At 44.6% G+C, this 24,283-nt stretch overlaps 1 protein-coding gene across 1 annotated transcript in view; it reads left to right on the top strand.

Annotated features, from left to right (window-relative positions):
* The window catches only part of DNAH11 (dynein axonemal heavy chain 11), a 3,642,058-nt gene that overhangs the window by 1,767,938 nt on the left and 1,849,837 nt on the right, over nucleotides 1-24,283 (top strand). The window contains exon 37 of the mRNA XM_078663510.1: nucleotides 3,314-3,452. Within this exon, the coding sequence (XP_078519636.1) occupies nucleotides 3,314-3,452 (139 nt within the window). The remainder of the gene's footprint in view (nucleotides 1-3,313; nucleotides 3,453-24,283) is intronic.

The raw sequence follows: 24,283 nt of genomic DNA, 5'->3' as shown, positions 1-24,283 counted from the left end.
CCTTTTCACGAAGAAAGGCATAGGCAGACTTATTTGAATAACAGTTTTATTAAAATTTTGCATCATACTCATAACATGACCAATACGTCCAATTGTTGGGTATGTGGAATGTTGCCCGGACACCAGAAGAAGGGAGGAACACCGCTCATTCCTCTCCCGTTTTCTCATAATGGTTCTTGTCATGCTTGGTACACTCTTCTTTTTACTCTGCGATGGCCGACGAAAGGTGGATTACTTTTTCGGTTGAATAAAATATGCTATAACGATAAAGATGGCTATCCACACGCTGAAGGAACTAAATTCGAATGGGAAGAATATCGTCCGGACAATGTTTCTACACCTCGTGTATATACGAATCAAAGACTTATAAATGTGACGAACTCGCATATAATAACCGTTATCGATACAAAAGCAGATTTGTGTATTAGAAATAAAGGTACAATCCCTGTAGGCCGCAGTGAATGTAATATTACACTTACCTTTGATACACCGACTGGAATTGCATTTGTAGCTTCACATAACACATATTTCGTTTGTGGAAATAAGGGATACCATCGTCTACCATTGGGATGGTTGGGAACGTGTTATATAGCATTTGTATTACCACCTGTGTTTATTGCTCCTCCCATGTATCACAATGATTATGTTTTGTACCATGATTTCATATTGAATAGGGTGAAACGAGCACTAGATCTTGATGAAATAGACCAGACTGATACCACTTTACAACAATATGTAGATTTTAATTTGGGGTTATTTTCATTTGTAGGAGCTGCACTGAATAGCAGGAAGATAAGGCGGCTTACACGTGTAGTGGAAGCCGTCGCTAACGAAACTGCCTCTGCTTTAGGGAATATTACTGAGGAATTACAAATTACCAGAATTGTAGCGCTCCAGAATCGAATGGTTCTAGATGTGATACTAGCTGATAGGGGTGGAGCATGCCGCGTCATCGGAAGTAGTTGTTGCGTGTACGTACCAGATAACTCACCTTCTGTATATGATTCAATTACAAAATTACATAAGATAGCTGCTGAGATCCACCCAGAAAATGGAACATGGACCTTTTCTGGTTGGTTCTGGACCCTGCTTAGTACTTGGGGTTGGAAATTATTAACGATTCTCTGTGTTTTTATTGGAATACTATTTTTTCTTTGTCTATGTATTCAATGTGGCCCTACATTATGTTCTGTATGTATCACAGCCTGTATTCCGTCCAAACGAACTATTGTTAAGCAAGAGAAACTGATCAATGATGAAGTATTGAAAATAATGGCTATTAATATTGAGGATGAACATTCTGACTATGTCCACTATGAGGTAGCTTTTGCTAAACGCTAAAAGGGCCGTCTGTCGTGTTTTGGCAGCTCCTGAGTTAGCGTTTAGCACAGCTACACGGTCTTTTCTGTTAACTTGACCAAAACGAACGGGGGCCATTTTGAATCCCTCTGACTTCCGTTTCCTATGAACACGCTGCCTCGTGGTCAGTGTGCCCTTTCGTCCTTTCTCGATACCCATGGTCACTAGTCTGCTCGGCAACAGGCTATTTTTAGTACTGGTCAAGCGCACATGCGCATTACGCACCAATTGGTCACTCTTTAGGAATGTTCACACTAACTGACCAGCGCTGTTGAAGCTCCTCCCACACGTTGGCTGTGTTCCAAAAATGACCTTATATGTACCTAAAATGTGTAACTTGTAACCGCCTATCTTTTTATTACTATTAAACTGTATAAAAGAGGTCGCGCACCAATGTTCGGGGTGCTACTTCTTACATTGCCGAAGAGTGCTGTAGGAATGTATCACCACCCCATGGGGTCTTAATAAACTTGTCTTTTACCTTTTCCAGTGTCCGTGCCAACTTCTATACTAAGGTGTTCGAGAGTTTAGCAGAGTATGTAGGCCTGATTTGAACCCAACACCACACTTTCTGCAAAAGACTTATTCCACACTAGTGATTTCAAAGTGCCCTTTTTTAGCATATATCAAAGTGAGGCAATATTTGATAGAAGAGGTTTCCAAAATATGAATTTGCTTCAGTAGGTTAAGATTAATCTCATTTGCACTGATGGAGTTGTTTAAAGACATTTCAATGCGGCCCTAAAGGCTTTGCAATGTTTTTTTTAACAAAAACTGGACAAATAACCTTTAGCAGTTTCTAACATATTAACTAAGGTGGGCAAAATTTAAGCAAGAGGGAGTACTTGATTTTAAGACAGTTGCTGACACCCTCCTCTTTCTTCTAGAACAACTCCCAGGTATTTATAATCAGTGAATCTACTCTACGCTACTACACAGTTGCCAGGGATATAGCCTCATAACTGCATTCAAAAGATTATCATTTTAGTGTTTTATAGGTTAATAACCACATGATTTGCATCTTTCATCCTTTCTTGTGAATTAAATGTTTTCTTATTTATGAAATTGCATGCTTTGATTACTTATAAAAGTATATGATTTACAAAAGTATAGCTTTCTTGATATCACTGACCTGAGGGGATTTTAGAAATTGTTTTGCTCCTGATGCATGAGCGTTAGCTAGCAAGAATAGTTGGCCACTATATAAATCCAAAATTCCTGCCGAATGTGAAGTTTAAAACATTTCTAGTCTAGCTTTGTCATTATATAACATTTGCACCCACTAACCTGTAAAATTAACAAGGTAAATAAAGCCTGATTCTATTACATGTTTTATCCTCTTCTAATCTAACTAGATTGGGTTTGGCATTTTGCTTTTAGTTAAATACTCATAGGAAAACATTTTATTCTATGGAATCCTCAGAAATTATGAAATAAGGAGCGTGCTCATAACAGAACCATCTTATAATGTATTTGTATGTGAAGTTCAGAATGGAATACATGCACGCATCTTCCAATGCTCAGAAACACCAAAAACCACCTCAAGGAAATGTGTGAAGCAAATTATAGAACTTGGTAAGAAAATTGTGGATGAAGTTGTGTAAAATTAAGAAAGGAGTCAGTTGTTTGTAATTTTGGCTCAAGTAAGATTAAGAATAAGAACCCGAGTCTCTGCAGCCCTGGGCATGATTCATACAGGCGTCATTGTACAACCCAGAAGGAAATTATTACATATTTTTATACTTCTAATGCCAATAAAATAGGTACCATGGAACTCAATGATATCTGTTATTAGAAAGGTTTATCCAGTCTGATGATTTACAATTTGTTAAGTAGTCAATATTTTTATTTAACTTATTTAGCAATCAGTTTAATAGTCTATTTTTACAAAAATCTTTAAAAAACGCTACTATTACTGACAAAAGGTTTGACCATTGAATTGCATTTATTCTAGACCCTGTGCCATGGTGGTGCCTGACATAGAGCTCATCTGTGAAATAATGCTCATCGCGGAAGGATTCCTTGAGGCGCGTTTGTTAGCTAGGAAGTTCATCACACTCTACTCTCTATGCGCGGAACTGCTTTCCAAACAGGTAAAGATTTGTCGCTGTTTTATGTTGTGGGTCAGTGTAAAATAATCAACAATTTGTAGACAAAATAGCGCATGTGCCTGTCAGAAAATGCGTCACAGGAAATCTCGCACTCAAGTGGAGACGTTCTAAATGTTGCTGGGACCATGACTTACTGCATATTTATGACATGGGTTGCGCAACAAAAACTGGACGCGGGCAAAATTACATTATGCTGGTGTGATTTTTAAATTTTACATCACGGTTGTTACCATTGTTTTCTGTGCTATTTTTTACGTGTTAAATATGTTGTCGTGCCCAAAATGGGTGTGAAGATGGATTTCAAGTTAAAAAATAGCGAAATTGCTGGGTTCGTATTTTGCGTAATGTTTCACAATTTTGTCGAATTTCACATAAATATGCAAAAGCTAATTAATCACATTTTGCACCCCCCCCCCTCGACCCCTCCCCCCCCTCCCCCTCCCCCTCATGAAAACCTATGCCTGCTAGAACAGCTAGGAAAACGAGTGCCGTCTCCTTGGGGTGGCAGAATACAGGAGTCCTGCCTGAGCCGGTCTCGCATTTGAGAATAAAGTAACCTTAGGGTGAGGAAACGAAGGAACACGTTCTTCTTCAATACATCACATGTTCTGCAGCATAGGATTAACTAAAGAGAATGCGCTCTATATGTAAAAAGCCTCAGGAGACAGGGCTTCGTGATGCATATTTTGAAGTGCAGAAAACAATTTTCTCTGAATAATTGCATTTTTTACATTCGGGAAGATGTAAGTAGTCATCAAGTTGACATTATAAATCCGGCAACAGAATCTGCTTTTTGCCTGCGTGCATTCCACTTTTATTCATATGTGTTTTTTGGGAGAAAAAAAGCAGAAGTGGATGGTAAAACTATCCGGCCGAATTATGTAAACTGTCTGAAATATCCAGTTTGAATAAATTCGTGTGAATCATTCATAAACACTGCAGCATATTCTAACACGTTTTCCAGGAAAACCAGATGTCGACAGCAAACAAAAGGGGGGGATGTGTGTATGATGAACGATGCAAGTTGTAAGCATGGTGTGTAAATGGTAAAACGCATTGAACGTTGAATGGGCAGAACAATTCCTCAATGAAGCCGAACAAGACTATTGTCTCCGGTCTTCATTCAGCTGCCAACTATGAGTGATGTTTGGATATTTTCTATTGGCAGTGTTTGTGTCACAAATAGTGTGTATTCCTTGATTTTCTGAAATATTAATATTTACTCTGTACTAAAAAACATTGAATGCTGTGTCACAGCAAGACTTTGTGAGTTGTGTTAATAATTATTACAATTTAGTTTATCACACACAGAAGAAAGCCATGTTCAGTGTATTTTATTGAGGCGTTCTGATTTGATAACTGTTAGCTGATTATGGTGGCGATATGAGGACAGCTCCTGCAGTGCAAATGGGATGCAACATTCTTTTTATTCAGGCAGTTTTTTATCACTCTTGAAAATGATTACAGTTTCAGTCACTGGTTTGGTGAAATGGAGAGTAAAATACCCCCTAGAAAAATAGTTCCATACCAATGTTCTCTTGTACATAGATTTTCCTCAGCTTCTAGGTCACTGGCCCTGGTAGGATGCAAGCACAACATACATCAAGTTGGGGAATGTCTCTCCTTATATATTTCTAAGTGACATCCATCTGAAACACTTGACCCTGACCTGTGTTGTACAACTCTACTTCTCACAACATGGCTACCTGTTGTTGTTATCCCTTTCTTTGCGTTTCCACTTACCCACCCTTTTAGAATACTTGCGTGTATTCTATGTTCTAGAGCAATTTTCTTAGCAAGTCAGTTTGGTGGCTAGTTCAGCTGGCGTTGTGTCTACTTAACTGTGCTCTTGAATTAATCCACATTACTTACTTTATGGATGCGTCCGGCTGTTTCCTGTTGATCTTACAACAGCCTGCCTCCTTCCTTTAAGGATTGGATAATTCATATGTTTCCCCCAAGGATCTATTGGGAAAGAACTGCTTTAAATGTATTTTGCCCAGGATCATTCCTCTAATTTCTGTCTTCCCATCTCCCGCATCCTTTTCTGCCTAGGGCATCGGGTTTCTTTCTCGCTGCACACTCAGAAATCTGTTTGTAATGGGGCTTCAATCACAAGGAATTCTGGCATTGAGCTTGAGGGAAGAGGCTAGGCAAGTGCTAGGAATATGTTGAATCTGCAGCAGAATGTTTGTCTTTAACACAGACCTGGGTGTTACAAAATGACTCTGTTTCCTGCCTCATTAGAGCTCAAGAGTTCACCATGACATACTTGTCTGCGGTAGAGGAGAGGTGTGTTTGGTAATTAGGATGCAGGAGTACCCCAATAAAAACACTGAAGCGAATCTACTGTCCATTTTAATGCTAAGCATTCTTTTTCTGTCTTAGCATATTGTTTCTTTCATGGTAGAAGCTTCCTACTGGGATATAGAATGGGATAGTCAGTTCAATGGTGCATTTGAGAGTGAACCACCAAAGTTCACTAAAGTAACCTGTGCCTTATCTCTCTGGTGGCTTCACACAAAAGCAGTCAGACTTAACATAGTCAACGTGTAAAGTAGGTTTCAGCACTCAAACGATAATAAAATAGAACCACAATACAAAATAAATCCAACACCAATCTAGACACAGTCATTTTTTATTAATAAAATAACACCAAAATGACAAAACTTCCATCAGTAGAACCGGAGATATGGAATTTGAAAGCTTTTAAAATAGCACTAACTTGCCCAAATTACGAATGTCTGGATGCAAAGGACCTGGACAAAGTCACAAGTTCAGGTCAACAATGATGGAGCGCAGTAGAGGCACAGGGCCACCTTTGGCCTGATGAGATAGTACCTTGTGTAGTTCGAATCAAGATTCAAATTCTGCGTGCTGTGCTGTTGAAAGGATCTGTCAAACAGGAGCCGAGATGCGTGGTCCTACATTGAGATGCGTTGCGCTGGGTCGGTGCTGTCGAAGCTGTCAATCAGGAGCTGCAATACTAATGTTGAGATGTGCCACGCTGTGTTAAGTCGATGAACCGATATGGGGCTGCGTCTAGATCCATCGCACTGGGTTGGGACTGTTGAAGCTGCCGATTAGGAGCTGTTCTCCGAGGTCTGGCGTCAAAGGTCAGCAAGCTGCATGGGTTCAGTTGTAGCCATCGGTCTAGAGCTGGCAATGTACGTACTTCCATTGGGATGCGTCACAGCACTTTGGTTCCAATTAAGTCGCTGGTCAGGAGCCTGTTGTGTTCCCTGTAGCTCAGAGCAAGAGGCAAGACAACTGACCCTGGGAGACCCTCTGTGAGTCCTGGGTTCAAGCAGCTGGGCAGTCCTCAAACAGCCAGGTTGTCTTTAAACAGCTGGGCAGTTTTCAGGCCGCAGCACAGTCCTCAGGCAGCTGGGTAGTCATTCTTGTAAAGTCCGCAATCAACAGAAGTATTCTGAAGAATGGGTTTCAGAGTCCAATATTTATACATACATAATTCCCTTAATTTCAACTGCCATGCAGCCAAACTCTCAGCCATCTGCTTTGGCTTGCTAAGACTTTTGCGCAAAATCCTTCCCCTGCTACCTTTTCATGCAAGACAGATAATGGTCCAGGGTCTGATTCTATCTCGTCTGGACTTCGGGAACGCCCTATACCTAGGTGCACTCCAGACGACCCTGAACAAACTACAGATCATCCAAAACTGTGCAGCCAGAACCCTTCTCCAGATCCCCCGCAAACTCCCGGTCAAACCCATACTAAAGGACCTCCACTTGCTCCCAGTGAGGGAGAGAGTTGAATTTAAAGCAATGTGCATGGCCCACCGAGCCTTCTGGGGAACAGGCGCTATCATCAATCAATCTTTAAAAACTGCCTACCACCCACACAGACAGCTCAGATCCTGATCCTCTCTTCTGGCCGTGATACCTATGTTCAAGAGAGCCAGGTGCGGAAGCCGCTCGTTCGCCAACAACTCGGCCAGGCTATGGAACTCCCTCCAACTCCAAACCGGTCCCAGTAACCCTGGGTGTTCCACAAGGCTCCACACTCTCCCCAACACTATTTAACCTCTTCATGGACCCTCTCACTCAAATTTTGCAAGCATCCAACGTTCATTTTCACATGTATGCAGACGATACACAACTATACCTAAAGAGTCACTCGGTAGACGACATCAACTTGCTTAACGTAACCCTCAGGAACACTCAAACATGGCTGGCAGAAAACTATCTCAAACTGAATGCCCTAAAAACAGAATTCTTGCTAATAGCCCCTCCCGCCAAATTACCCATGATGCAAGAGTGGATTAAACATCTATCGGCACTCAATGTCCAACCCACAATCATGGATTCAGCAAAATAATTAGGAATAACCCTGGACAGCAACCTCACCGTGCAGAAACACATTAGTAATGCGACAAAGGGAGCAAACTTCCACATTAACATATTGAGGAAACTGAAACCCTTCCTACCAGCCAACGACCTCAAGCAGGTTGTTCAAGCCCTAGTCTTACCAAGACTGGACTATGGATGCATCTCTATCTGTGGCCTCCCCAAGACATCAACCGCCCCACTAAGAGCGTCAATCAACGCCTCATCGAGACTCATCACCGGTGCCAATAGAAGATCACACATATCCCCGGAGCTACACTCGCTGAACTGGCTACCCTTGGAAGCCAGAATACATTTGAAAATTGCGTGTATGACTCATAAAGCCTTGCATCTAAATACACCCAGCTATTTAGCGCAGAAACTAACCCTCTCGGGCGGGGCTAGAGCCTTAAGAAGCACGCAAAACCTATTACTGAAGCCACAAAAATTCCACAAGAAGAAAACATACAACCGATCCTTCTCCGGGATGGCACCCAGAATCTGGAATGCTCTCCCCCCAGAAGTCAGACGGAACCCCTCCACAGCCTCCTTCAAAAAACAAGTGAAGTCGATGCTCATGGCCAAATTTTGCGGAGCGTGATGCTCAAGATTATTTCAGCTCGGTCCTTGTTCCTATACCGGATACAGGCTCCATTAAGAGCCCTCTATTTCTCCTCAACTTACCTATGTCGCCCATACCGGGACAAAGATGACGACACACCATTAACCAGCCACGCCAAGATGGCACGATCATGTACTTTGCTCTCCACTTGACCTTCCCCAAGTTTCTATGATTTATCATGTATTTATGTACTTTACGTAACCTAACCAGTTTTGTTCTGGTCTGTACTCTATTAACTTTACTGATTGTATAGCGCTCTGATATCCGTCTAGGATCAAGTTCGCGCTCTATAAAACTTTCTAAATAAATAGAATAAATAAATAAATAAACTTAGATCAGAGCCTAAATTACTCACCTTCCGTAAACTCCTAAAAACCCTGCTTTTTAACAAACCAGAATTACTTTTAAACTGTTTTGTAATCAGCGTGATGTTTGCAGCGCTAGGACACCTGAGGGTAGCTACCACGCTTTATAAATGGTCTTTTCATTTCATTTCATTTCATACATGGTTCCAGATTTGAATTGGGAGAAGCTTCTAGACTTCAATTCATATCTGGTCTGGAATTTCCTTCCTTCCACTGCTGAGGACCCAAGATATCTGGGGGACAAAAGGCTGGTGTGAAGTTCTTTGTGAGTGCAGGAGGCAGCCCCTCGTGATTGCATCCATCTATCCAGCCAACACCCAGTCCCCCTTTTGGGACACTGTCTGGGAGGAATAAATAAAGGCCAACTCCAACTACACCTTGTCATGTGACCCAGACCACAGGCTGCAGACCCCAAATGGTTAGGACGTGGTTAGGACATGAAAATGTCAACTTGATAAAAGTGGCATTTAGAGAATTACAAGAAAAAAGATAATCCCCTTGACCAGACAATATGTATTAAATGCACAATTCCTACACTATGCCTATTGTATATTTAACATCCCCATAATACATCATATTACTATTTGTAAAATTCAAAATTCAATTTGTACAGTCAGATGTTATTTTATTAAAAAAGATTTTAGTTTACATTTTTTTTCAAAAAACATACAAAATCACAATTATGATCACAAAAACACTTTGAAATACAGTTCATACAATACAAAGAGAAGTTGGTAGGCTCAAATGACAAATACCTTTATGAACCAGCATAACAGGGACAACAACATATGTAAGACAAAACACCTTGTCATTTACTATTGCACATCATGTGGAACCATAACTACCATACATAGGTAGTGATACATTGATCTATTTTGTATCTACAAGTCTATGCTGATCCTTAGCTTGTGCCTGCAGATGCGTTCGAGAATTACGACTTAAAATTTGATCTTACCATTAGAGAGGATATTAAAATACAATTCTGTTGAGAACTCATATGACATTTCTATCTGTTCTCAAGCATATGATAAGGTAGCCCAATATTATCCTATATGAGTGGTAGGCCTTGCAATATTGAATAGCAACTTTCAGAGTTTTTAACCAGGACATGTAAAACTTAAAAGTACATGTCAAGCTTTATTCATACAAGGAACCCTACCCTTTGGGATGTTTGATATAGATATATATATATATATATATATATTACCTACTGGCGGTCGCCAGTAGGTATATATAGTTAGGATTGATTTCCATAGGGAAATCGCAACATTCTATTGGGAATAACTTTGGCGCCGGTTGAGGAATCTGCCTGAATTTTTCAGCAACTTTGCCTCGCGGCGCTCCGGTCCATCCCTGAAAGTTTGGGGGGGATTCGTCAAGCGGGGGCCGAGATGAAAGGGGGGTCCCAAAACGTGTTTTCCCCATGTTAATTTCCATAGGGCGGTCTGTCGCACTTTTAGCTCGAACGGCTGAATGGATTTTCACCAAACTTGGCAAAATTGTAGGGACTGGTAGCCCGATGTGCCTTTGCTATGTCTCAAGATATGTGCTCCAGAGGATTTTGAGTAAGTTAGGTTAAAAAAATGTATATATCTATGGCCGCGCCCCGGTACGTGCACCGGGGAGCGCTCCGGGCGCGCCACGCGACTTGCGCACGGGAAGCTGATTGGTTCTCGGGTGTCTGTAAACATTCGAAACAGTCCGCAGCGGCCGCCATCTTGTGTCTCGGTAGGATTGAGACACAAGAGGTGGCAAAAATCAAAGGGGGAAATGACCAAAAGGGGGCAGGGTAGACCCCCCCTGACCCCCTAGGTTTGACGTGGGGGCCATTAAAGGGTCCCGCGGGGCAAACAAAAAATATTTTTTTTTTCGTTTTTCGCGGGGGGACCGCCCGGTACGCGCACCGGGGAGCGTACCATGGGGAAAAATAGTGAAAAAAATTATATAATCATAATAATAAATAATAAAATAATCATTTTGAGTGATTACCGGTAGGGTAGCTCTGAAAAGAGCTTTTGGTTCTGTGGCTGTTTTAGGTACCTACAAGTACGTCCCACACATACCCACACACACACAACCCCACACCTCCACACCCACACACTCCCCACACACACTTCACACACGCACACCTCCACCCACACCCCACACCCCCACACCGACACCTTACACATCCACACCCACACCCACACATCCCACACACACACACTCACACACACACCTCACCCCCCCAACACACACACACGCACACACAGATACCTCACAGACACACCTCACACATCCCACACACACCTCCCCCCACACACATACACACACGCACACCTCACAGACACACCCACACATCCCACACATACACACACATCCTACACACATACCCCCCACACCCACACACACCCCGCACACACCTCACACACCCACACCCCCACCTACACCCAAACACCCCACACACCCACACACACACCTTACACACCCACAACCCCACCCACACCCACATACCCCACACACCTACACACACCTATACACCTTATCCCCCCTCAGACACACACACCTCACAGACACACCTCACACATCCCCCACACACACCTCACCCCTTCCCCACACACACACACCTCTGACACACACCTCTGACACACACCTCACACACACACACACACACACCACCCACACCTCACACACACACACACACACACACACAGACACACACACACACTCCTCTCACACACACACCCACACACCCCCCCACACACACACACCCACACACACACACCCCACACACACACCCACACATCCTACACACACACACCCCGCACACATACCCCCCCACACACACCCCACACCCACCCACCCCCCCCACACACACACCACACACACACTCATTTTTTTTTAGGGTGTGCCCCACACACATACCCCGACACACACACACCCCACACCCATCCCTCCCACACACACCCCCCACCATACCTCATACACCCACACCTCCACCCACACCCAAACACCCCACACACCCACACCCACACACACACCATACACCCCCACGCTCCCACCTACACCCACACACCCCACACACCCCCACCAACACCTCACTCCCCCCCCACACACACCTCACAGACACACCCCACACATCCCCCACACACACCTCACCCCCCCACCCCCCCACACACACACACCTCTGACGCACACCCCAGACACACACACCCCACACACACACCTCACACACACACACACACCAACAGCCACACACACATTCCTCACCCCCACACACACCCACACACACACACACCCACACACACCCACACACACACCCCACAGTGATGTCATCAGTGATGTCATTTGAGATGTCATCAGTGATGTCACTGACCATGTCATGAATGATCTAATATGTGACATCATCAGCAGTGGATTGCGGGTGCGCGATATATACTTAGTACAACTAACTATATAGGAGCAATTTCAATGGTTCTGTATGAGTAAAATGTCCAGCTAACTATAACACCACTAAAACTTATAGTTTTTTGAGTGAATTTCAAAGGTTTTGTAAAAGCTAATTCCTAACTATATAACTCCTGAAACCTATGGTTTTTTCAGTGAATATATATATATATATATATATATATATATATATATATATAATTATATAAAAAGGTAATGCTTATGCCTTGTATAAGGTTTATATTGCCAGGTAAAAGTGGCAGTTTAAAACTGCACACAGGCTGCAATGGCAAGCCTGAGATGTGTTTAAAAAACGACTTAAGTGGGTGGCACAACAAGTGCTGCAGGCCCACTAGTAGTAATTTAACGGTACTAGGTACATATAGTACCACTTTACTAGGACTTATAAGTAATCTAAATGTGGGTGTAAGACAATTTTACCATACTTAAAGGAGTGTCCTCAAGCACCTTAGCAGTGGTAAAGTGCACTGAGTCCTAAGGCCAATAAAAACGAATTTCAGTAAGGCAGAAGGGGTAAAGGCAAAACGTTTAGGGGAAGACCACTGTAAGGCTGCCAGGTCTAACAGAGGGACACTAATGGCATATTCAGTCCCTGTTGCTCTTCCATGATTTCTAAGCAGAATAACCGAAAAGAGATGACGAAAGGTTCCGGAAACCCAGTTTGTTGGGTAAAAGTCTTGAGTGACATCCAGTTTTAGGTACTCTGCCCAAGAGCAAAAGGGTAAAGGAGGACATTCTTCAAGCTCTCGAATAATACCTGCATAGCTGATGGGGTTATGATCATACCATTTCTTCTAAAGGTTTACTTGATATTTGTTCTGGTGGTCTCTACCTTCTCTTGGGTATGGCGTAGGGTCCTTCTATTGAGCCAGAAACCTGTCTTGAAATATGCAATAGTACCAAGACGGGTTCTCCTACACAAAAGTTATGTAGACAAGTTCGAGGGTCACAATGGCCTATCATATTTCCATAAGCATGTTCCAAATTAGTTTTCGCATTTTGTCTTTACAGTCTATTAAAAGGTGTCTATATTGCGATTTGGACTGCTGATGTGTAAATTTTCAGTCCCACTCTTCCCTCAACACATTGCGTAGGTCCTGGGGACCCTGTGTAATTTTCTGATTGCCTTTAGAACCTAAGATCGTTAATTGTCCCATTGTTGCTTGCTGGGCTAGGGATGACAATGCTATGAAACGTGCTATTAAACAGCTTCACCAGTCCGCTGGTTTAACGATGGCACAGGGAGGTATGTATGAATTTAATATGCAGGGTTTTATAGTGATCTTTAATCAATCTCAACATAATGGGGGGATTTGATTCGACATGATCTAGTTTGAAAATCTTGTTCACGCAAATATGGGAAGGAGAGCTCATTCAATTGTAAAAGTAAATGTTGTCTGATGCAGCACCACTTCAGGGTATTGAGTGGCATAGTCAAGTCAAGTCAAGAATTCTTTATTCGATGAAAATCACCATAAAAGCACATATATATTCATCTGATTAAAATCCAATTAAATCATTATCAGAACCCTGCTTGTTATGCTGTCTAATTCTTTAAAAAGAGAGAAAAGACAAACTAAAAAAGTACAATAGAAGTCTAGACAATCATTCCCCCCCACTGGTTACCCTTAATCGGACTGCCACTTTAATAAAATTCATAATGCAGCACAATGTCAACGGGTCAGTTGCTTGTTGTAAATAAATTAAGGCCTCTCGAGCATGTTTCATTTTACCTTGTTTTAAAATATTTACCAAGAATCTAGGCCTAGGCATTGAATAAAAAGGACACAACAATACAAAATGAAGGGAATCCTGCGGAGACCTATTGTCTCAACCGCAGGTTCCCTTCTGCTCAATTGTAGTTAAAAACCCTGCTGGTGACGCTAATAAATAAGGTAATAAATTGAGCCTAAAACAACACATTAAAAACCTGTCCTGGGCATTATACATGAGATATAAATATGGCTCCATTTCCCTTGGTGCTCTTAACAAGACTGTGAGCCCTCACAGTCTTTTTTGACCCTTCGGCCTCAGCTCTCTGTGTTATTTTCTGGGCTAAAAAAGCTCTCTTTACGATCACTTTATGCTGAGGTACTATTGCTACCGGATCGACAAAGAGATTCTTATAGCCCAGGGCTTCTAAGGTGGCCTTTACATAGTTGAGCCATGGGATTCTCATACATTTCTCTCTTCCTAGGCAATCATTTAAAATTTCCCTACTCAGGGACGCCTTGGGATTAGTCCAAATTTTCAACCAAGCCACTATGGGTCTAAGCTTCACCAAGTCTTCGAGGTATGGCCTCCCTAATTACCTATGGACTATTACACCAGCGGTACTTAGTGGAACTTTCAAGATGGATCTTAGATATTTATTTTCTTCCCGCTGAAGTTGCGAGATGTTGGCAAAGCCCCATACCTCCGCCCCATAGATGACTTTGGAGCAGCACATAGAACCATAAAGGTTCATCACCTGTTCGGGACACCATCTACCTACCCTCCTCCCATAGCTTGCGATAGCGCCATTGGTGGCAATCATTTTACGACAATGCTCCTCTACCAGGGAGTTAAATTGTAGGGACCCATCGAATAGTAAGCCTAAGTAGGAGAATGTTTTAACCTTTTCTATTTTGTGACTTCCTATCATGTATGTTGATTTGGTGCAAGGTTTATTGCCTGCCAACAGCACATATGATTTGCCCAGGTTAACGGACAGTTCTAAAGAACCCATAAATTTAACAAATCCGTCAATCAAAATCTGTAGACTCTTTGGCGTACGTGCGAGCAGGACCGCGTCATCCGCGTAATGTAAAACAGGGATGTGACGCGACCCTACTCTTGGACAATCCGTCCTCAAATTTAACAGAAACTGCTCTAAATTATTTATGTAAAGTGAGAATAAAAACGGGGCAAGAATGCCGCCTTGGCGTACCCCACTCCTACAAGGGAATGATTCAGTCAACCCACCCTCCATACTGTACCGGACTTTTACTGAGGTGTCACTGTGAAGCTCCCTTAAAATGTTAATAAGCCAACCTCAATCCCCATGAGGGTCATCATGTCCCAGAGCTTATCCGTATTCATGTGGTCAAAAGCAGCTGCCAAATCCATGAACCCCATATAGATGGCTTTGTTGCTGGCCTTCGTGTATTTGGCAGTCAGCATATAGAGGTTCAAGCATTGGTCACTAGTGGATCTCCCCATCCTGAAGCCGTACTGAGTGTCCGAGATGATGTTATTTTCCTCGGTCCACTCAGTCAGTCGGTTAAGGATAAGTGGCATAGTCAATTATTACTAGGATGTATTTGTACCCCCTTTTTGATGGTTCTAAGGGCTCTGATATCATGATAATTCTCTCGTATGGAACTTCAGTGATGGAAAGGGGTTGTAGAGGAGTTCAGTAGATTTGACATTCAGTTGGTTGACATAGTCTCTTTGTAGCCCCATGAACTCCAGGTCAAAATATTTCTCTGCACCTGTAGCACCGAGGCCCCAAGAAAAGAGGAAGATATATTTGTCTTTCTTTTTCTTGTTTTTCTACTGCTCCTCGATGGACCTCGATATGAATGGATTCTTGAATTGAGGTCTGAAAGCAGTGAGTTGCCATTAGACCATGAAGAATTTTAAATGATGTTGCCAACATCTGCCTAATTTCAGGATTTCCCTTATGGCAAATTCCTGAAATTATGCCAAATTATATACTGTTTGTGGCACAGTGGCGTCACTATGGGGGTTCGGGGAGGGGGTAGGGAGGGGTCGTGCGGACCGCACCGGGTGACACCATCACATGGGATGACACCAATTCTGACTCACTATCCCCGGGCGAGCTCTCCTTTCCCCGGGCTGGAATTACAGTGCATTAGAAGAAATGTGTTGTTATCACACATCTCACACTTCACACTGCACCAGCCAGCTCTTGTGAAACCTTTCTACCCAAGCCTCTGAAGTGAGCGCGAAACGGTGACATCATTCTGCTACTCCATAAAGGCACGGGCGGAACCTTAAAGGCATCTATTCAGGTGCGCGCACGAAAAGAAAAGAAAGACTTCCCCTTCCACTGAAAGCAAAAAATACTTTTTAAAAGGGCTGACAAATGTTTTGAAAAAACAGACCTGGGCGTCATTGAAGTGCAACCACCTGTTGACTAATCATGTGAAAAAATGTGGAAGAATTATTTCTGTAAATGCCAGAGCCCACTAACCGATGCTGCTAAGTACGAAATGCACTTTAATTGCATTTTTTTCTGGCTGCTTTCCATAAGTATGAGGCTTTCCCCTCTGAAGGGAGTTGAGAATTCTTTCAGATCCAAGCCCGGCCTGTCCTTTAATCACAACTAATCACAACGAGGGCCTAATTTTGGGGCTTTAAAAACTGTAGGGTAGATTTACAAGCCTCTTGCGCCACTTTTGCGTCATGCAAAAGTGGCGCAGGGGGCTTATAAATCTGCCCCTGTGTTCTGTAATACATAATTGACCTCCTCCTCCTGCCGCCGTCCGCCCGCAGCGCAGGGTGAATATGACAGCTGCTCGGGGGGGGTGGGGGGGCAGGGAGGGGACTCCCTGGCTCACAGCACTGTGAGCGGCACGTAGACTTGGGGCTCTGGGAACTGTGCCCGCTTGAACACGCTCCTGACGGCACAGGCCCAGGTGCAGCTGCACACACAATACAAGAGACCCCACAGCAGGCCAGCGCCGTGTTTATTGCTTGTAGCCAGAGACCAGTACATGCCAGAGACACGCGTTTACGAGAAACCTGCATGCAGCGAATGCAGGCACGTACATGCGCACACAATGCCCCATGCAAAGACCACTGGGGGGCACGTCTGTCAGAAGACCCCACGGGGAGACTGCGTCAAACGCAGAAAGACTCCAACCCGAATATGAACCGGTGACACACACACACCAAAAGCAGGCAAACACACACGGAACTCACTGTACGAAATACAAAACAGGGCGAGAGCTGTACAGAAAAGAAAACACGCAGGGGCGTAGCTTCCCTTGGTGCAAAGAGTGCAGTGGTACCGGAGCCCTGAATAATGCTGTACAACGCAGTTCAAACGGCGGAGGGAGCATTTCTTTCCTTTCACCAGGGCCACTGAAAACACGCAGACCTCTCTGCATATTGTTTGGTGCCACAAACAATGTCGCTGTAATACTAAACCCTAAACCAGAAGAGGATAAACCGGCACAGTAAGATAAACACACTTGGAGGAGTTATGAAAGGATGGGTAATACCTCTGCTGTGCTTTAGACTCCGGTGTAGAGGAGTGGGCTTGGAAAGGCCCCAGAAGAAGAAGGACCCCCTCCGTGGGTGCTGCACAGATGGATACATCTCCTCGAGGAGGTCCATCATAGATTCATGGGGTAAGTCGTGAGGGGGTGACACCATGAGTTACCTGCACTAGGTGACACCAACCCTAGTGACGCCACTGTTGTGGCAAAATATTACCGCAAACACTCTGGAAAAACACGAACAGCCAGAATGCTAGTGGCTATTGCTCACACCACTTTTGTTTTTGCTCTATAATTTTACTATGAAATGCATTCTTGAGTAAAATAGAAAGTGAGGATGCATTTCATGCTAAAATATAGTACAATGTTATGTATGTGCATTCCATGTAGCTAAGCATATTTTGCGCTAATGTACAAACATTCTGCGTAATTAAGCAAACGCAAATGATGTGAATTTCGCACACATTCTTAAGTCTGTATGAAGGTGTGGGGTTGGTTCCTTTGGCCAGGTGAGGGAATGTGGCCAAGTTAACTTGTTCTGTGAGTGCTATTCAAGGGTTGTGTTGGATCCAAACTTGCCTTCAGGTGTGCAGGGCATTGGTGAATTGCTGTAGGTTAATAAATCGCATAATGTTCCTTTTCTTATGCTGGTCGGGTCATAGCCATCTGTGACATGTGTCCTTCTGTCTCTATAATACAAAGCCAATGGTGTGTCTTCTCAACCAACGTTCTCTTATCAGGTTTCCTTCTTCAGGTCCAATCCTAATTGCTCTAATGCCACAGTCTTTACGTCACGACAAGGCATAGTCTCTGTCTGTTTGGGTCAATAACAAACAGACTGGGGCATCCTGGTTAAGAGCATATAGGAGGCCCTTCTGTCTGCTCTGCTACTTTTTTTTAAAAATAGAAATGAAAAACCCAAGTATTCATGAAGATCTTTCAGCAGTCAGCCCGGAATGATATGACAACAGACAACAATATTACAATCAGTAGAACCGGAGCAATTCAGTTTAAATGTTTTAGTCAAAACAGCACCTAAAAGAACAAAGCACTAGTTGCAGTCATCTGGTTACACTAGATCGGGGAAAGTCACAAGTCCAGGTTGACCGGTTTGATATGCAGGTCGGGTACAGGGACCAGATTAGTGCAGCTGAAGAGCTATCTTCTCAAGTCCAGTGCAAAGAGTTCCATTTGCGTTAGAGGAGGAAGTGAGAATGAGGATTTCGGTTCAAAGAGCAGGTTGAGCATTGCTGACTGATGTTGCTGTATAGAGAAGATCAGGATGTTTCTGGAGCTTTATATTGGTTTTCATCACTGTAGCACAGAGAACAGGTCTCACGTTGCTGGTCATCGCAGATGGTCTCTGTCGGCTTGAAGAGCAAGTTTCGCGTTGGTGGTCATTAAGGGTGGCAGAGTTTCTGCATGAATGGGCCCGGTCATGAGGATTCAAAACTTCAGGATTTTCACTGAGACCAGTCAAGGGTCCAGGACCTTTTGGGGATCAGGCCTTACTACAGCAGAGGCCAGAAGCAGGGTACTGGCAGGTCCAGCTGCCACATGTCAGTTGGGCAGTTGCAGGGAGGCCTCTGAAACTTGTTGTGTCCCTGTAGCTCACACAGGAGGTCTGCCACCTGACCCTTGGATTCACGACAAGCAGGCCCAATCTTCCTTCTTAGACAGCAAGGCAGTCCTTCAAGCAGCATAGCAAAACGGCAGTCCTCCTTAAGAATCTTCTACTGGTCCATGAATGTTTAGATGAGTGGCGCTGGAGGTCCAACATTTATACCTGGTGCCAGTCTTTGTGTGGGGAGACTTCCTGTCCTACCCCAACACTGGTTCTGGAAGGCTCCCCCCCTTTTCCACATCAAGGCTCAAAGCTGCCAAAAGGCAGGGCAGGCCTGGTGTCAAGTTCCTTTGTGTGTGCAGTAGGCATATCCCTTTGAAGAAGTGTACATGGGGCAGGGTACAGCCTTTCCTAGTCATCCTGTCCACATGTAAACACCTTATGTGTCACTGTCTGGAAGTAACACACAAACCTCTGAGCCATTAACGGTCATGTGACCCATGATACTGGCAGGATGGCAGAGTTGATTGGGACAAGAAAATGTCAACTTTCTAAAAGATCCCTTTTCAGAATTGTAACTTAAAATCTATCTGCACCATTAAAGAGGAATTTAAATTACAATTAATTTGAGTGTACACAGAATATTCCTATCTGCTCCCAATCTAAAGATAGCACTTATTAGCACTTCTTAGATGTATCAAGGTAACCCAGTGTTAGTCAATGGGAAAGATAGGCTTACAACAGTGAAAAATTACTTGAAGAGTTTTTCACTGGCAGGGCATGTAAAACCTAAGTATTCAAGTCCTACTTTTTAAATAAAGGGCATCTGCCCTATGGGCCTCCCTTTAGAGTGACGTTTAAGTAATAAAAAGGAAGGTGTAGACCTGGCAAAAGGTTTATTTCTCTAGGTCGAAGTGGCAGTTTATAACTGACCACACAGGATGCAGTGACAGGCTAGAGGCATGTTTTACAGTGCTACTTTTAGTGGGTGGCACAATTAGCACTTCATTTACAAGCCCTGAGTACTGATAGTGATAGTACCTTTTACTAGGGACTGACAAGTAAATTAAATGTGCCAATTAGGCATTAGGCATAGTCCAATATCACCAGAGAGTGCACAAGCACTTTTGAACTGATTAGAGGCAGTACAGCTACACTGCCCCAGCACCTTCACCCACCTCAGCAGCCCCCAGCCTCCGGACTTCACCACTCACAAACCACTCAACTGCATCCTCTTCAATTTGCACTCCATGCACAAAGATGCAATAGAAATCTGGGACCTCCTCAACACCTACGTGCCTGACGTTGCCTTCCTCTCAGAAACCTGGACCAATACCAACTCCATGATTGACATCGCCAGCGCCATTTCCAATGGATACAAGATCCTGCGGAAGGACCGCCATATCTGCCCAGGAGGGGGCATCGCCATTGTCCATAAAAGCACCCTCTGCATGACAACCACCGGCCCGGACGAAACTACGACCCTCATGGAGCACCTCCACTTTCAGATACAGACCAACCCTCAAACGACTCTCTGAAACCTTCATCTACAGGCTGCCCAGCCCCTGCGCTCCTTTCACTGACACCATCACTGACCTCATCGCACCCGACACCCTCGCCTCTACAGACTACAGACTACTTGAAGACCTAACCTTCCACCTGGTCAACCACGACGACCCTATCGCCTCCTCCCTCCTAGAGAACCTTGCCAACATAGGACTGAAGCAACAAGTCACTGTTCCGACGCACAGTGGAACACACATTCAACCCCATCTTTGCAGAAGGAAACAGCATCTCCTACAGCCACTCCATGGAACTCCTCTGGACAGACCACCACTGCATCCACTTCTCCTTAAAAAAACACCATACAAAAGCACGCCCACCGCCTCCCCCTAGAAACTGGAACAAAGTCACTGAAGATCAGCTCACCTCCTCTCTCATCAGCACCCCATCACCGACTACACCAGACGCTAACACCGCATCACGCAACTACCACCGCTGGATCTTGAACTGCGGCAATACAATCGCCCCCCTCAAGAAAGCCACAGGAAAACACATCAAGTAGGCAAGCTGGTTCACCCCTGAGCTCGAAGATTACAAACGCTCTTGCAGACAATGCAAAGACATGGAGGAACAACAAAACCTCAGAAACATGCGCCACCTACAGAGCCAACACCTACGATAGGATTATTTCGGAGGGAGAAACCGTCCCCCCCCAGAGACCATGAGGTGCTATTAAGCACATTGACAAGTAATGATTCATGAAATACGATTCTTAATGATGTCATGTGTGTGAATTAATGTATGTGTGTTATTGCTGTCATATTAAGTCCTGTGTTGTTTTTTTTGTGTGAATTCACGCCACAGACCACCACTTGTGTTTATTATTCTTCTAGGCACAATCACTGGAACTTTTGAGAGTTTGCACGCACCAATATGGAGCAAACAACCACCCATATTTTGCGTGCAGCATGAAGGAAGATTTGTGTACCCCAACTCAGATGAGAGGGGGGTTTTATTTCTAATGTTTTTCCTTATTATATTTCAGATATACTACGAGAACTAGGAATCATATGTATTCATACGCATGCTTTTATTAGTAGCGGCGTTCACCTTTTCTTTATCCTTTAAACTTTGCTTTCCTATTAGGGTTCAAACAGGAGTGGCAAACACAGGGCTTGTCCGTGTGTGGTCATGAGGAAGAGCTAGGGGAAGCTCAAAACATGTCGACCTAACACTGACTCCCTTCTCATTACAGATTGGTACACAGTGTTTTACCCCATTTTTAACCGTACCAACCTAGGAGCAAGAATAAAATTGTTTAGGTCCAATAGCACGGTATTTTAAAATCACCAACACCCACTCCACCTCACATTGCACCACACATAGTCCTTCACAACATAGTGCTCCTACATAACTTCGCAAGTCGTAGCACGTCCCAGTTCGTAGAGAACTGGGATGGCACCAATGATGAAGCATGTCACTGTGGGGAAACCCTGGTGAGTGAGGGGACTCAAGAAAGACATTTTTCTTTCTTTTGGGCTTTTTCTGACCACATTGGCCGGTAGCCTAGTCACAAGCTAGGTCTTAGAACCCAATACTTTGGGCTCTGTGTTTAATTATACATCTTCGGAGGGTGACCTAGCTGTTTATACCTCCTTCGTCCCCCATTACATGTACCGCCTACAGAGCAGCCACCAAATCACACCACCAAGTCATCAAACCATAAAGAACAAATCCTTTCAAAACAGAATCCTCACCAACGGTCATAATACCAAAGAACTGTTCTCCATCATCAAGGAATTTGCTAAACCCTGCAACAAAACAGCAGATGTCCCACTCTCCCAAGACCTCTGTAACAGACTCAGCACCTTTTTCCACCTTAAGATTAAGATGATCTATGACAACTTTGACAACCAAGGCCTCCGCTCTGCTCCATCTCCCCCCTCTAGTGATGCAACCCAACAGAGCCTGTTCAATTGGACTCCACGCATGACAGAGGGCACCTTAAAGACCATGAAGAACATCCACTCTGAAGCACCATAGACCCCTGCCCACCCCACAACTTCCACAGAGCCGCTATGGCCATTGCACCCAAACTACGCCAGACGATCAACTGCTCCCTCAAGACCTCCAAATTCCTCGATGACTGGAAACACTCCAAAGTCACCCCCTCCTGAAGAAATCCTCTGCAGACCCGACGGACCTCAAAAACCTCAGGTCCATCTCCCTGCTTCTATTCACAGCCAAAGTCATCGAAAAGGCAGGTAACACCCAGCTAGCAAACTTCATCGAACCTAGCAATGCCCTGGACTTCTCCCAGTCCAGATTCCACAGCAACCACAGCACCAAGACTGCCCTACTCACCGCCACCGATGACATCCACTCCCTCCTCAACCTGGGCCAAATTGCAGCCCTCATCCTCCTGGACCTCTTGGCTTCCTTCGAAACCGTATCCCACTGCATACTAGCCACCAGACTCAGCAACACCGGCATCCACGGAGAGGCCCTCAGCTGGATATACTCTTTTCTCACAGGCAGAACTCAGCGAGTCAGGATCCCGCATTACCTCTCGGAACCAACAAAGACCAACTGTGGAGTGCCCCAGGGATCCTCCCTCAGCCCCACCCTCTTAAACATCTACCTAGCCCCCCTCGCAACCATCATTAGAAACCACGGGCTCAACATCGTTTCCTACACCGATGACACCCAGCTTATCCTCTCCCTCACCAACAAACCAAAGCATCACTAGACACAAGAAGAGATGAAAGCCGTCGCCACCTGGATGAAGAAGAGCTGCCTGAGACTCAACTCTGATAAAACAGAAGTCCTCATCCTTGGCTCCACCCGCTCCGCATGGGATGACTTCTGGTGCCCCCCCCCACCCTTGAAAACCCCCCACCCCGATGGACCACGCACAAAGCCTCTGCAACACAATAGACCCATCGCTCATAATGAACTTCCAGATCAATGCCTTTTTCTCAGCCTGCTTCAACACCCGCTGCATATTCCAAAAGACATCCAGATGAATCCAATCTGAATCCAGAAAAACTGTCACACATGGTCTTGTCAGTATCAGACTGGACTACAGCAATGCTCTCTATGCCAGAATCAACAAGAAACTACTTTGCAAACGAGTCGAGTGGTAGAGTGAAGGAGGAAGAGGAGGAGCAACGCTGCCGCAAACCGTTTGGGAGCCGTGGGAGCTGTGTTGAAAGCAGCCGCCGAGAGCCGCGAGCTGCGAGCCGAACACGAGCCGCTCTGAGCCCTGGAAAAAAAATAAAAATAAATTGTGCCGGGCCGGGCCGGGCCGGTGGAGCTTGCCGAGTTTCTGCACTCCCGCCGGCACCAAAACACCAACACCAAAAATTGGCTGCCACATTGAAGTCATTGTGTCGGAGAGGCGCTTTTGACACTCAAGTCCTGAGCGGAGTGGAGCTCGGCTGTCATCGTGGAGCTCGGCCGTAACTCACCCCGCGGCAGCTTCTCAGCGGGGAAGTCGCTGAAAAGCCGCAGAGAGAGACTCAGAAGGCGGCAGTCATCTGGGAGCTGCAGGGCAAATTTCCAACGTCCTGACGTTGCGAGTGCGAGTAGAGGGAGGGAGTGCGGCGAGTAGGCGAATTCAGCTGAACGCCCATCCCAGTTCCTGAACAGCCCTCGTTACTGACACTGCCACCACCATTGCCATCTGGCAACCGGGAGAGAAGGTCCGGTGGGGGCTAAGCGGAAAGTTGTAGGGGG

Source organism: Lissotriton helveticus, chromosome 10 (assembly GCF_964261635.1).
Source record: "Lissotriton helveticus chromosome 10, aLisHel1.1, whole genome shotgun sequence".
Classification (NCBI taxonomy): domain Eukaryota; kingdom Metazoa; phylum Chordata; class Amphibia; order Caudata; family Salamandridae; genus Lissotriton; species Lissotriton helveticus.
The sequence above is the reverse complement of the archived record's forward strand: the minus strand, read 5'-3'. Positions and strand labels throughout refer to the sequence as shown.